The sequence below is a fragment of the Schistocerca americana genome, unplaced genomic scaffold (genome assembly GCF_021461395.2).
Source record: "Schistocerca americana isolate TAMUIC-IGC-003095 unplaced genomic scaffold, iqSchAmer2.1 HiC_scaffold_49, whole genome shotgun sequence".
In the NCBI taxonomy this organism is placed as follows: Eukaryota; Metazoa; Arthropoda; class Insecta; order Orthoptera; family Acrididae; genus Schistocerca; species Schistocerca americana.
Window position 1 is genome coordinate 2,625,953 of NW_025726225.1, and position 13,102 is coordinate 2,639,054.

General features: G+C 42.2%; 1 protein-coding gene across 1 annotated transcript; it reads right to left on the bottom strand.

Moving 5' to 3' along the window:
- Nucleotides 1-3,709: 3,709 nt before the first annotated feature.
- On the bottom strand, nt 3,710-12,878 carry LOC124585257 (proline-rich protein HaeIII subfamily 1-like). Its single transcript, XM_047131385.1, has 2 exons — nt 12,457-12,878; nt 3,710-3,728 (listed from the first exon to the last, which is right to left on the bottom strand). The coding sequence occupies exons 1-2, from the start codon at nt 12,876-12,878 to the stop codon at nt 3,710-3,712; spliced, it is 441 nt and encodes a 146-aa protein (XP_046987341.1).
- Nucleotides 12,879-13,102: the final 224 nt, after the last annotated feature.

The window sequence follows — 13,102 nt, forward strand, 5'->3', positions numbered from 1 at the left end:
GTGCCCAGTGAACACAGTCCAAAGTTTTTTAAATTTTTTTTTCCTATATGCCATGAATGTGGATTTCTTTTTGTAACTATGGCTTCTGAGATTGGTTATAGCCTCAGTACATCATTGTCCATGATAAAATACGCAAATTTACCCTCAATCGCAGCCATAATTTAAGAGCATGTCACTAAAGTGAACATAAAGTACTTGAAAGATGTTTTCTCTCTGTGTGTACAATAGTATCCAGTGCAGAACAACAGCGGCTACGGTCACCAGAGGCTGGACCCAGTACTGCAGGTGCAGCGAAGTCACCTGGTGAGTAAGAGTAAGAGCCCACTGTGGCAGGCTTACATTCCTGCTCTGTACACTAGAGAATCAAATGTATCTGGACACCTATTAGTGGACATTAAGATTTTGTGTTCTCCTTTGAGGACTTGAACTCTTCTGGGGACACTTTGACATTTCGAAATCTCTGTGGGTGGATGCCATCCCATTCTTCCTAGATAGCTGATACCAGACAAGGTAGAAATATTGGACACAGGGTATGGAGTGAAAATGCCATTTATAACTAATCCCTAAGACGATCCATTGCTTTCAGGTTGGAACATCGGCAGGCAAGCCTTCTTCAGGAATGCCACTGGTTATAAGCCTTTGCCTAACAATGCTGATCCATGAGAGGTACAAGTGTTGAGCTGATCAAATCGGTCGTTGTCTGTGAATTGTTCCTCTGCTGTGTATTGTACACAATACTGTCAAATATGTACTTACCCTTCTGCATTTATCATATCCTGAAGTACAATAAGGGGAGAACAAGTTAAAGAGGAGAAATTGCATATTGTTACACTGCCTGCTCTGCACTGCATTGTTGGCAGTAGAGTTAATGGCGGATAATGTTCACTGAGTAGTCACTCTATTCAAATTCTTCCGTCAGATACCCACGGAGTATAGCACTGTTTGTCACTCCAAATCTCGTTTCCACTCATCCACTCAACAGCAGTCATGGGTTTTTATGCTACAGTCAGTGTGACTTTATGTTGAACAGAAATATTGTTTCCAGAAGCTGCTCAGCCACTGTAACCAGTTTTTCTAACTCCCTGTACACAGCCATTTCCTTAGCGGGCTCCTAGCTGCACTTCAAAACTGAATAGTGACTGCAGCAGCTAACTGCAAGCTGGTTTTTACTATTTCCTACCACAATGATAGAAGCACTTGTCCATCAGCATACTGTGTGTGCCTGGACTTCATGTAGCATTGGTTGTTCCTTCACATTTTCACTTAACTGTCACATCGCTGACAGCTGACTTGGGCAAGTTTGGAAGGGCTGAAATTCATCCCTGTGTTAATTATTCAGGTGTAATGCAAAGAAAAGTCCATGTTCAGTGTACTCAGATCCCTGACTGATGAATTCTGCTTACAAAACAGTATTACCTGCCACTTCCTATAATATGTATGATGGCAGTATCTGTTGCCGAAAGAACAATTGCCATGGATAACCATGCAGCTTTGCTAGAAATGAAATGATGATTAAATGGATGGAGCGTCTGCCATGTAAGCAGGAGATCCCGGGTTTGAGTCCCGGTCGGGCCACACATTTTCAACATTTCCCCAATGAAGTACATCACTGCCTGTTTGCAGCTAGGGTGTCCATTTAATTATCATTTCACTTCCTATAATAGTTGCTCCACCTCTCATTGAATTAAAATGCTCAGTTGCCCGTAACATAAGGGTGCCCAGGTATTTTGATTGGATAGTGGGTTTATAGTTCTTATCTATGTGATTTCTGCAACCCCTTAGTCAGTCCACCATACACAATTTAATTAGAATCCAGAAATCACAATATATTTTATTATATTTATGTTTTTGAATATTGAGGACTTTGATTTGGGGCGAGTATTTACTGACTTACAGAAATACAAAGTTTACCTATATAGCTGTGGAAATATGTGTGCTGAGAATTACAGGGAGGGAAAAGGAAACAGAAAAATGGACAGGGAACAGGCAGGAGTAGGAGACGTAGTGGGGAGGTAGTGGAGATGAGTGACAAATGTAGTGATGGAGTGAGTGACAGATAGGATAAGACAATTACATGCTCCTATCCTAGAGAGGTGAGTGGGGGGAACATTGAGGTGACAGTCTGGTGAGAGGCATTGAGTGGATATCAGGCTACATGGACTACAAGCTGCAATGCCTGTAGCTTGAGACCAGAATACCAGGAGAAGCCAGGGAAGAGGCTTAATCAAACAGTGGTACTCCAATGAATGAATGAATGAATGAATGATGTGAGTAGAAGAAACAGAGGATGATTTGTATTTCAAAACTGAAACTTTTTGTACAACCTATTAGGGTAGTAACTTAAATGGAAATATTGGAGTGTGAATCTAGTTTATAAATGGTCATAGCTGATGCGTTCAGTACTACCATAAGTTATTTGATACTAACATTTTCAGGGGCTCCCTTAACCTTTCTGTGGTCAATCAGACATAAAGGTCCTGCCAAAATGTTTGTTTCAGAATCTGCATAACCATAGGAATGTCCCATTTCATTGTGTACTGTGATCTGTTGTTCAGTTTATGTACAATTAGAACCCAGAAGCTGACAGGTGATGCTAGAATGTGTTTTTTTCTTTGTTGGTACAGAAGTGAGTACAGTATGTTTTGTAGAAGGAGCTTCCTATCTTTGGCTCAATTGTGGATGGCAAAGACAGTGTAGATATTATTTATCTTTGTTACATTATTTGCTAGGTATATACTATTTGACATGTATTTTCACTGATAACCCATTCTTGAAGAAAACTGATGTCTGTGTCTTGTAACTAAAATTAATGCATGTCTTTATTAATGAAAATCATATCAAAATCGTGACTGTAGTTGGAAATCTACCACCACAAATGTACAGATACTGTTCTCTTGATGTACTGTTTTTCTTCTTTCTCATGAGATAGTGTACTGGAGACATTTGTTTTCTTTTCCTTATTTTGTCTTGAATGTCTCAATAGTTTCTTGGAATTAATTGTTTACAATTATTTATGGAGCTGTCTTTTGAATTACGGGGAGGGTGGTTATGAAGAATACAGTCAGCAGAAATAAGGTTTCTATGATCTACTTTATAACATATGAAAGCTGATCACCTCTGAAATGAAGGTGCTGGGAGTGTATAGTAGAGTGAAAACAACTGAAGCATGTGGGATGGATGTGTCAATGCTTTTGGAGAGAATGGCTGATAATACAGTATCACTTCCTCTTCACTAGATTTGTCTCTGGTGCCAGTACCTTTGTTCATAAAATATTTCCCATCAAGACTTTCACTACAGTTTGATCCCAGACCAATCTGTTCATCTTTCTGCCTCACCTCTCTACAGGGAGTCCAGCAGGGAGCTGCCTTGCCCCATCTGCCACCCACACTCGTGGTCATATGTCCCACCTAATGTGGATGATCCATGCACAAGGAGAGAGATGTGCTCAGGTAGCCATGAACATTAGAACATCATTGCAACACAGAAGGCACATGATAATGTTGGGCAAGTGAAACAGCTTCCTAGTGCAAGCAACATAAAAATACTCCTGATATGCTGTAAGGTTGTCACTAATATGAGCTAAGCTGAGCACTGCAAGCTGCACTGATGATGTCCTAGATTCCAATGTTGCTGTGCTCAGAGGAAAAGTCTTGACTGTAACAGCAGCCAAAAGTATGAACTGTCATCCCCATGGAGGAGATGGCAGTGTCAACCATGAGGCACACACCTGGAAGAAAAATACAGAAATTGGGCCAAGACATCAGTAAGGAGGTATGATGATGTGGAATGGTGCAGGCAGAAAGATACCAGGATGAAAGAAAGAAGTGCCACAAGGCATTTGAACATGGAGCAAAACCATTCAAACACTATGCAGAAGCACTTGAACACAGAGATGAAGGCTACCTAATGGATGACAAGACACTGGTAAAAAGCTTCCAGAGACAAAAAAGGAATTATAAAAGCACTAGAAGAGAGATGTTCCTGAGTGGACAAGAGGAAGAGTGTTTCATTGTGGCACAGATGGTACATGCCAACATTAAGCAAATGAAACAACTTTCTGAGGAAGGCAAGGAAGAGAATGCCCTGATGCATGAAAAGATTGCCACTAATATGAAAACTATTCTTGAAGCTTCCAGTTGAGCACTCTGTCTGTAACAACTGACAAACACTGCTGTAGGTAGCACTGGCAATGCCAATATTGTGGGCCGCATTCTTATTAATATAGTCATGCATTCCAAAGTAGATAGTTGATGTCGAGTCTGGAACTTGGGTTGGCTAGTGAGCCACTGCACATTCCCCTACAAAGGCTATGTAGTGGATAAATACTGTTAAGTTGTCCAGTGTCGCATGGCTCCAGGGTGGAAACCGTGCAGTGGCTGTCATTGGCAAGATCCGCTGCACTGAGGGTGAGTTTCAGTTTCAAGCCTGTTCAGATGCCAGCAACTGACATACCTCTGTTCTGTGGCATAAGGCAGAATTGTAAAACACCAGCCAGATGCTACTCCACCCACTTCCACCTCATTCCTATTATGTCTCCTAATCCATCCTGTTCCCATACGCATCAGATTTTCTTTCTGTCTCACCTCTACAAAACATCCACCTGAGAAATAATCTGCCTCACCTGCCACTCATTCTCCTCACTACTTGTACCCATCTGTAAGTAAAGAAAGGAGTGTTACATTGAATGTGTTTGATGTGGCATTATTACTGCACAAACAGCAAAAATGTGGTAAGTGATAAACATTTTTGCTATTACTTTCTGTGGGGTATCTGTGAGAGAAATTCATGATAATTTAAAATTATGGTGAAGTTTTCTGCAAAACACTAAGTGCTCTCATTGCCAAATACTGGATGAATATAATGTCGGTACATGAATGCAAGTAGTGAAGGTGCATAAACAAGCTTACACACAGTTCCTAAATGTTAAACGTGACACTGTGTTAACTGTGTAACATAAGATTGTATGTTTTATTAAGCAGATTTTAAAATTTGATCAATAATTATGTGAAATGATGACAATAAACATTTATTTGTCCCTGCCAGTCTTCAGATAGCAAGCGTGCAACCGGAATAAAGTTCTGGCTTTCTGGAACTCGGTAATATTGATGGTTGTTTATAATTGAGTAGATTAGATGCTCAATTATACACTGATCCGTACTTTTTCTAAAAGATAGAAACAATTGATTCTGTTCATTATCAGGTCATGTTGAAACACACTTAGTTTATCACTAGTTTGTTTTACTTGTGCAGATAAAGTATTTTTTATATTAACACGCAAATTCTTTTTTTGTCAATCAGGCCCTGCTGAGGAGGAAGGCACGCGCCCCATCGCTCAGGTGAGTGAAAGTAGTGGATGCACGTATGAGACTGGCAGAGCAAGTGTGATTTTCACCAGTAGCATATAAAGTTTGGTTCTGTGGCATGTAATGAACCCCACACTGCTTCCTGTCCTCCTCCCAGGGTGAGGACATATTTCATCAGCTCAGGGCTTTGAACCGTTAAAATACTTCCTCCTATTCTGAGCTACTCTGCACACTACCAACTTGCTTAATCAAATAAACTCCTTTATTAATATCCTATTCATCTCCATTTCAGTCTCATTGCATCTCCCATGGCAGTCTGTTTCCTGACATCACAAACTTTGCAACTTCTTTAGCACTGTTAACTGAAATGCTATCTCAAGTCTAAATTACTTGCTAAATGAACCAAAAAATATCTCAAAGACCACTCATATACTGGCTCTTAATTTAAAACAAGTAACTCTCTTTAATTATTAATGTCAAGTCATGTGTCATTGGTTAGTGTACAGAATCTTACTGACAGCTCGACTTCATCTTCGTTCTCCTGATGTAATGGCAGTTGTCATGATGCTGAGAGTTCTAGGGGGAAGGCACATTGCTGAACAAGAATGAGACAGCAAGGAATAAACCCATGGACTGGTTGTTTGTGTTGCCATCATCATTTGTGAAAGTGGCATGGCTGGACCATGTAAAATTTGGGGATTCGTGTGGATGCTGATAACCACGCCATTGAGTGCCCCCTAACCAGGTATCATCATCATCATGATAGAACAAAACACTGAAATCATCATGAACTGTGAAGAACGATAAACTAATTATCGTTATCCCACCCTGCAGATATGCTGCATCAATTTCCACTAGATTTTGTGTTGTGGTTGGCAGGTGTTACTAGAGGAGGCCAAAATGCATGCGTTTTAACTCACGCAGGCTGGCGTGAGGTCTGGAACAGGACAAGGAAATTAGAATTTAGAAAAACTGACTTAGCTGGTGGAATACTTAACTTTAATCCATTAATGATGAACGTCTGTCTTGATGGTACATGATTCACAATATCAATAGTAACTGATATGGGCCCCTTGCTAGGTTGTAGCAAATGAAGTAGCTGAAGGCTATGCTAAACTATCGTCTCGGCAAATGAGAGCGTATTTTGTCAGTGAACCATCACTACAAAGACGGTTGTACAGCTGGGGCGAGTGCTAGGAAGTCTCTCTAGACCTGCCGTGTGGTGGCGCTCGGTCTGCAATCACTGATAGTGGCGACACGCGGGTCCGACGTATACTACCTGACTGCGGCCGATTTAAAGGCTACCACCTAGCAAGTGTGGTGTCTGGCGGTGACACCACATTATGCACAACAGAGAAGGGTATAAAAGTTTAAAGCCATCATTTGAATTAAAAAAAAAATAATCACTTTGTGGTGGTGACCATTGTTCATCGGTACTATAGACATTGTGAAATGTACACCTTTACCAAAGCGATGTGTTACACCATAGTTGATACTCATTAAACATGACAATAAATATTCCTTAAAATCAACGCTTACCACTTACTGTTGTCTAAAATGCTTACTGATTGCAGTTGGGAACTGAGATTTCTCCATTTTTGAGCAAATATCACAAACACAAATGACAGGTACTCGCAATTGCAGACACATTTCAAAGTACCTTTCTAGAATGATATCAGACTCATTCTCCTTCATACATTCATGGCCTATCCAACTTCCTAAACTCTTCTGAAAATACTTTCCTGCTTGTGAAATAACTACCAAGTGAACTACTTTGAGAGGTATACTTGTCATAGTGTTTGTTATGTTTGACAAGTGTTGATTAGTAATTCAATAAAACTACCTTAGTGTACTTGAGCAAGTGCATCACAAATTGTGCAGTGTGATTTCAAAGTAACTGTTTAGTTACTTTTGTCATTAGGGATTTGCTTTCAGTAACATTAATATAGGTCTCTGGTATATTAAACAGAATTGAATGATCATTCTTGTGATCTTTCAGATCTTGCATTGACTTACTTGCCAGCTCCCATGACCATGGCAAACAGTCCTTTATCCAGTAAGTGGTTTCTTTTTCATACATCTTGTTGTTTAGGACCAATATGTGGCACAAATCATAAAGGTCAGGAATGTGTCAGATAAAATAAAATGTTTAAGAAACCGAAAAAGAGGAGCCATAAGTTTATGTAAATGCAGTCAAGAATGTAACACAGGAATGGCCGCTGAGGTGCCACCTCTCCATCTCTTTCCTCCTCCTCCTTCTTCCTAATCATGACATTATTCCAATGGAATATTAGTGGCCTTCAATCCAAAAAGATGACTTGCAGCTGCTCTTGGAATCGCAGCCTCTGCTAGTTCTCTGCCTGCAGGAAACAAAATTGCATCCTCCTGACTGATTTGAGCTTTTGTATTTCTTCCCAGCCTGCTTTGACTCCCTCTCTCCAAAGATGGCATTCCATATCGTAGGAGGAGAGAGGGGAGTCATGCTGCTCATATGGAAGGACGTTCAAAGTCAACATTTCTCCCTGACTACCCAGCTTGAAGCTATTCCTGTCCGTGTTTTACATTCCTCTCCTGAACTTTTCCATATGTACTGTTTACATCCCTCAGTCATTCCGTGTCATGGACACTCTTCATCCAGCTTACTGGCCAACTCCCTCACCCCTTTCTGCTGCTCGTTGACTGTAATGCACACCATTCTCTTTGGAAATCTCCCAGAACCTGACAGAGAGGTGCCCTCTAGGCTGAACTTCTGTCACCTTAACCTAATTTGCCTTATCGTGGGAGTACCCATCTTCCTTTTAACTACATGCACTCCTACCCATATCTGGAAATCTCCTGCACTGCCCAATTTGCCCATCATCTCATCACTGTCTCTAGTACGTACTCGAGCAACCATTTACCATTTGCTATCCATTTTCTGACTCCTACCCCACATATATGCACACCCAAATGGCAACTTTCTAGGGATGACTAGAGATTTACTGTTCCCTGGCACCCTTTGAGTAACATAATTTCTCCAGTTGTGATGGCCAGGTAGAGTATCTTACAAATGCCATCATTACCACCACACAATATTCCATTCTCGCCCTTCATCTTTACTGTGCCATGTCCCAGTGCCTTGATTGACTGAGCTGTGTTGTGACTCAACTCACATGCAGAGATGTGTTCTCCATGTTTTTAACCATCATTCTATGATGGCAAACTGCATTCATTATGAACAGTTGCATGCACAGTGTCGTTGCACCCTTCAGGATAGCAAAAATCTAGCTAGATTTCCTTAACTAGTTCTTCTAACAGTTCCACTACCTCATCTGTTGTATGGGCCCTGCAGGACCAAGATCCATTGGGCTGCTATTCTGCGGAGATTTCAAGCTCCACCCACTATCATTCTGCCTTCCTCCACCAGAAACAAGTGGAGGAGGCTTGGGTAGTACCCTTATTTTGACAGATTAGCGAGTGCTACAAGCTGCCTTTAGTATGAGGGGGCGAGAACTTGCTCTCACTTCCTATCGATCCTCCAACACAGTGCTGGACGATGTTTGCATTCAGATGTTCCTAAACCTTTCTTTTGTGGGCAAGCACTTGCTCTTTCTTATGTACAACTGCATCTGGGCAGAGGGCACCGTTTGCCAGATGCCAGCATAAAGACACTGTCATTCCCATACCCATACCCAAGCCCAGTACGGAAAAATACCTTCCTTCTAGTTACTGCCCCATTTCTCCCACAAGCTGTGTTTGCAAACTGATGAAACATGTAATTCATGCCTGGCTGGTATAGTGACTAGAGTGTGGCAATTCACTGACCACTGTACTGTGCGGATTTTGATCAGGCCGTCCTGCAGCTGACCATCTCATCACTTTGTCAACGTGTGTCGCGAATGGTTTTCTGTGGATATATCAGACACTGCCAGTGTTTTTAAATTTGCAGAATGCCTGAAACACCTTCTGAAGGATGGGTATTCTTGATCTCTCTACATGTGGCACTTCTGAGGCCACATGCCCCATGTCCTTCAGGTATTTTTAAAGTATTGATTTTTCAAGGAATGTTGGTACTGCCTTGTCAGACACCTTTACCAGGAAGTTGGTGTGCCTCAGGGTACTGTTTTGAGTGTGACCCTCTTTGCTATTGCCTTTAACCTTATTATGTCCTGTCTCCTGCAGGTCATCTCCAGCAATCTACTGTTGCTCACTTCTACCCTGTTACCCTCCCACACCTTGTCCCAGCCTCCTCCTTACCCCCACGTGATTGCCTGTTTAATCATGTGCAACTGCTCGCAGCCTGGCTTCAGCTGCCAGAGAGTGTGATCACGTGTGTGAGAGTTGCATTTGCGTGAGTATGTGAGTGTATGTTATCTATATATAACAGAGGCCTTGTTCACTGAGAGCTCACTTTCTTACAGTTTTTTTTTTGTCGTGCCTGTGTGCTTTCCATGGTATTGTTAAATTCATTTCTAAAGAATTGTGATGGCTCGAGGCATTGAGGTGCTGAGGTAGGGGTCAGTGTACACTCATCAGCAAACAAACAATTGTGCCATATTAGACAAAAGCCTGGAAAGATCAGACCATTTGGCAATAGTGCCATAAAAACCAGACCAGGGATTGATCTCGGGGAGATGAGTGTCATTGGTGTGGTAAATGTGAGGTGTCTGATACTAACTCAGTATTCATGCTAGTGATCGCTTACTTAACTGCATAGGTTATGGACCTGACTCTCGGAAGGTTCAAATCACTGACATAAGCACACTCTTAGCCTTAGTATATTTATTGGCATTCAGATTCTAAGTGCTCACTGTCTACCATTCAAGCAACTAAGAATGGAAGACCAGTTTTACCAACAAGTTTTTTGTTTTCCACTGCCACTCATATTCTTCATTTTGCAGCTTGAAAATATATCTCTGCATGATTTAGAATGAAGGTTATGGCCTCAAAATTACCTGCTCTTCCCAAATCCATTCTCCATGGTGAAATGATAGAAGCATTGCACGGTAACTTGAAGGTGCAGAGTTCAAAGCTACACATTTCCATTTTTTAATTGTTTTTGCAAATTCACTAGAAAGAGAGACAGATTTTTTTGACATTTATGCAAATAATGGAATTGTGTGTCTGAGTAATGAAATAGCTGCTCTTGTTGTGTATGGGCTTCACTCTGTTTCAGATACATTTATTAAACTACCTGTAGCTAAAGTCATGAAAGTTATAATGTTTTATGATAGAGAAAATAACCAACAACAAAAGCAACATTTGAAGAGCTCTTCTTAAAAGACAGAATGAAACATGATACCTTTAACAGTTCATGATAAGAAATATTACACACTACTACAACCACACTTAATACTTACCATCCTTAAATGTTTAAAGCAGTGGTTAAAATTTCCCAGAGTACTTTGACAAAGTGTGAACAAATAATGATGTACTTTTGCACCTACATACAGCCATTAAAGCTCTAATGAATGGGCAGGCAGCATTATCAAATTAGTTATCAACATTACTGGGTCAGCTACTTGTCAGAGAATATTAACTATAATCTATTAGATCTATTATGAACTACCAGAAAAAAGAATGCCAACAATTAAGCTTCCAGATGCATTTGAACTTGGATGCTGGCATCTTAAGTACTCACTTATGTGCCTTTACTGATGTAGATGTAGAATGGGTGCCAAGTTTGATATAATTATTTGAACACAAACCAGACCTCATGGCAAAGAATAGAAACAGTAAAACTAATGATTCACAGTATCATCCAGTTGCAGGCCTAGGTAAGCAAAGTGTTGCAACAAAACATTTGATCATATTCCATCAGATCTCATCTGTCACATGTGCCAAACTATAACTTCACTTTCCATTACAGTGCTTGTGTATAGTCCAGCACAATATCAACATTGTGAAGTGCGCTTCCACAAACATTTCTACAGCAAAAAGAGATCAAATTTCTTCACGGGGTTTACAATACTATTCAGGTTTTCATCACACAATGTTATTCTTGTATGGGAGTCCTAGTGTACTGCATATCGTGCTTGAAAACGGGAACAGGGAGAAGGGGAAGATAAGGAAGATGATGGCGAGGTGAGTTGCAGTCTTGTGTTAGACTATCATAGCAACAATAGTTGCGGGCACAGATCAGTGGAAGATGTCATGGAAGGCCTTAGAACATCACTGAGACCCTAATTACAAGCAAGTAACAGACATAAGAAATAAATGAATACACCTTTGGTTGTCGTTACTCATGCCCTGGCTCCAACTCAAACCATTAATGTTTGCTTGACTGTGATATTCCTCTGGTGCTGCTTGTGAGTGGATGACTGTAACTGAGGTATTGTCAGAGGTGTTAGTCATCAGAAATGGCATATTAGTCCAATGCTGATTTCTCTCTTGTCATGCTGATAAATGGCAAAAATGTTTAAGGAAATTTTGTTCAAATATGTGGCCTGTCCTCAGTGTAAGCTGTGCAAGGTTAAGCAAACGTCTGCAGTATGCAGATGATTTGGCTTTCCATCCATGCTTGTCACATATCTGGCAGTCGTGAATTTCTATGTATCCTGTGTTGACATGACAAATATTAAGGGGTAGTAACGTGCATTTTTAAAGCTATACAAATTCACCCCAAGGGTGACTATGGGAGTGGAAGTTGCCTGAGTATTGGGAACTTTGGATAAAATATCAACCTGTGTGATTGATGAATCTTTGGAATGTCAGAAGTCTACCCCTACTGTAAACAGAATTTTAAAGAATTTTGTTGAAGGAGGCACTATCAGCAGAATGCCTGGCTCAAGATACTGAGCACACAGCAGGATAACACATAGCTTGCCTGTAAGAGCCAACTAATCCCTCCCCTAGATACGAAGCAGTTGTAGTGAGTGACCAACTTCCCAGTTCCAATGATGCAGTTAGTTGAGGGCCAAGGAAAGCTGTACTGCACGCACTATGATCCACTATAAAACAGGAACTCAGTGAGGAAATGTTACACTGGCTGGCAGCCACAGAGCTACATCTGAATGCAATGTGAAAAAATGTATTTTTTCACAGATAAGTTGTCTTACCAAGACCAAACGGTAGTTTAGCAGCCGTGAGGGTCCAGACATAATGGCAAATAAGTGGTGACAACAGGTAGTACTAGCCGATTGTCAGTTTCCCGGGGGTGTCGGTTTCCCCCGCCGGGGGCGTCGGTTTCCCCCGCCGGGGGCGTCGGTTTCCCCCGCCGGGGGCGTCGGTTTCCCCCGCCGGGGGCGTCGGTTTCCCCCGCCGGGGGCGTCGGTTTCCCCCGCCGGGGGCGTCGGTTTCCCCCGCCGGGGGCGTCGGTTTCCCCCGCCGGGGGCGTCGGTTTCCCCCGCCGGGGGCGTCGGTTTCCCCCGCCGGGGGCGTCGGTTTCCCCCGCCGGGGGCGTCGGTTTCCCCCGCCGGGGGCGTCGGTTTCCCCCGCCGGGGGCGTCGGTTTCCCCCGCCGGGGGCGTCGGTTTCCCCCGCCGGGGGCGTCGGTTTCCCCCGCCGGGGGCGTCGGTTTCCCCCGCCGGGGGCGTCGGTTTCCCCCGCCGGGGGCGTCGGTTTCCCCCGCCTCAGTAGCAGTCCGTATGCCCACATTTTTAAGAAAGTGGTGCTGCATTTAGTGTGAATGCTATATTGTGGAGGGGAATTCATGCTACAGGAGGAATATTCACTTGTGTATAGGTCTGCTCATTCAACTGCAGCTGTCCAAGATAGACATTAATGTAATGGACTGGCTGTGAGAGACTGCTCACTTGAACACAATGGAAATTATGTGTGTATAAGTAGCACGAACACACAGAGAACTGGCTGTGAAACAC